The sequence below is a fragment of the Halyomorpha halys genome, unplaced genomic scaffold (assembly GCF_000696795.3).
Source record: "Halyomorpha halys isolate HHAL.00 unplaced genomic scaffold, Hhal_1.1 Scaffold83.1, whole genome shotgun sequence".
Taxonomy (NCBI): domain Eukaryota; kingdom Metazoa; phylum Arthropoda; class Insecta; order Hemiptera; family Pentatomidae; genus Halyomorpha; species Halyomorpha halys.
In genome coordinates, this window is record NW_027115065.1 from 377,966 (window position 1) to 380,528 (window position 2,563).

The following is a 2,563-nucleotide window of genomic DNA, read 5'->3' on the forward strand; positions in this document are numbered from 1 at the left end:
CGGGGAGAGACGGGAAATTACACTGGTTGCCGAGATGAAGCGGACGGACCAGTGTAACCGTTAAGGATTAAGTTACAATCTTAGTTGCTGAGATGAAGCGGACGGACTAAGACTGCTGGAGTGAAGGAGAGGAGATATGGCATCGTCTCAGGTGGACGTACAAAATAACAACTTTTGTGAGAATAGATTAGCAATGAACTTCTCTATCTCAAGCAGTGTATACGCCACCTGTGCCATGACTAGACCCAGGAAAGGATGTGGATCTAAGATCAAATTCAGGGGATTTAGAGTCCCTTATTTATAGGCCTAGTCCATGCAGCTGTGACCGAGAAGAGGTCGGTACATGTCTGCTTGAGATAGGTTCGTGCATTGCATTGTTATCATTTATTATTCAACCAAGTTGTTTGTATACTTGTACTATGAACTAATACTATTAGCTTTCATTATGAAACAGAGCCCAGGTCACTGTAAGAAGTTTCCTCAAGATTAACTGTGGGACACATAAATATCTCTTTATGAATGATATAGTGACACCTCAGTTATCAATGAAACCTTAAACTCTAACTATTGATGTGGGATTCGCCATACCTAAGATCCAATTAAAAATTATATAAATTGGTAATCACTTATTTAAATGGGTTACAGATTATAGACATTTTCTGGTTAAACATGATTCCCATTAGGGGAAAATTTTCAGTCATTCCAATATTCCAAAAAAAGATTCTAACTTACTAATAGTGCCTGAAATTTTCTTAATTTTTTTTTTAAATTTTCAATCTAAAAATTGAAATTTTGTTAAAATGTGTAATCTTCCATTCTTTCAAGGCTTTTCCAAATCAGATTGTGAAAGAGTTCATTCCAAAATCAGATTTAAATTTAAATAAGATTCAGAGAATAGAGAAAAAAGGCATTTCAGAAAAATGTGGATGGAGCTCGTTTTGAAGCTATACCCCTCTACAGTAGGAAGGATGGGTAATCATATACTTTATGTAAACGACCTGTTCTAGCCAGGGTGAGAAGGAAGAGATTAATTTGTTATTTTTAACTCTCTTTGTAATACTAAAAGACATTATGACATAAAACTGTGAGCATTTAAATTAACATACGTCATCCTGAGGGGAGCATCCTTTGAGTAGGGGAATTCTTTTTTGGCGGTGAGACACAGCTGTGTTTCGTCCTGGCTGACAAACAGTGGTACATCTGGGTCCACCCTAAGGTTCAAACCTCCAGAGGTGTACCAGTACCGTTCCAAAACGCTCTGGACTCGGCCCTAAAAGTTATAAGAAGTATTTAAATTCATTTTCTACAATTTATTCTTGATGAAACCAAACAAAATATAGTTAATTCCTTACTGCTCTGCTATAGTCGCCAGTGTAGAAGGGAATTTGTGTGAAATTGGTTCGTTGAGCTGGGTACGTCGTTAGGACCATTCCTCCGTAGAGTTGGTGGCCTTCCAGGGGGAAGCAGATGTGAATGGGTTGTTCGGCTTCAATGTTCACATTCCACATTCCCTTAGGTTTCTTAGTGATAAGTAGCTTAGCTGATTTCTCCCAATGTACACATACATCATCATCATTTTCTCCACAGTACTTAGGATTGCCAACCTCCCCATCGAAACGGAGGTCGAAGGTGTGTTTCAATTCTAAAAATAATTAGTAGATGAGTTCTAACTAGCCTTGGGAAACTGAACTAACTATGGTAATTAAATACATAGAGTATCCTCTAATTAATTAAATATATATTCATTAACCATAAGGACGGTGATTAAAGTTAACTCACCACTCCTAGGTCCAGAGAAGAGAGTGACATCAGCAGAAGACCTAGATGCAAAAACCTGAGCATATGGCGGGCTGCTTATCTTCTCTTTGAACAACGCTGTCGCTCCTACCAGCAGTAGCAACACTCCTACACCCACTCCTGTAAAAACTGTAACAAATTTTATTTTCATTAATATAAGTTTTCAGTGGGGAAGTTTGAAATTGGAAGTTTAGAGACTAAAACCATAGATATCATAATTGGAGAAGATGATCAGGGGGTGTGGTGAAAAGAGAGAGAAAAATAGTTACTATTTATTTTCCGACGTTTCAAAAGTCTCTAAAGTTACCAACTAGAACAGCTTAAAGAAGTAAATTGAGATTAAAAGTCGAGAAATATAATAAAGAAGTAAACAACAAATCAGAACCACCTTACTTTTATTACTCATTTATTATTATTATTATTATTATTGCCATTATTTATTATTTCTCAGTCTTTATTTAATCTAAACTTACTTATTTATTTTCAGTCTTTTAGTGTGTTAAATTTTGTTTTCTCATATCTACTTTTCTATTTTTAAGTGTTATTATGTCTCCTTTTCATTTTTACCATCATGTTTATTTTAATCATCGTCTATTTTATATTAATACTATTTTTGTTTCTCCTTTAAGTTCATTTGTATATAATTTTCTTTTCACTAGAAAGAAGACAAAAAATAAAGATGTAAGTTGAGATTGAATAAAGGTCGAGAAATATAATAAATAAGTATATGATATAATAAATAAGATTTATTTATACTTATATTCTA

The 2,563-nt window shown here is 34.6% G+C and overlaps 1 protein-coding gene across 2 annotated transcripts in view; it reads right to left on the reverse strand.

Moving 5' to 3' along the window:
- Positions 1-2,563, reverse strand: part of tobi (target of brain insulin) — a 210,036-nt gene that overhangs the window by 198,272 nt on the left and 9,201 nt on the right. For both annotated transcript variants that reach the window (XM_067052159.1, XM_014439317.3), the window contains exons 2-4: positions 1,780-1,926; positions 1,353-1,642; positions 1,107-1,270 (exon numbers count right to left, since the gene is read on the reverse strand). In XM_067052159.1, coding sequence (XP_066908260.1) covers positions 1,107-1,270; positions 1,353-1,642; positions 1,780-1,926 — 601 coding nt within the window. The remainder of the gene's footprint in view (positions 1-1,106; positions 1,271-1,352; positions 1,643-1,779; positions 1,927-2,563) is intronic.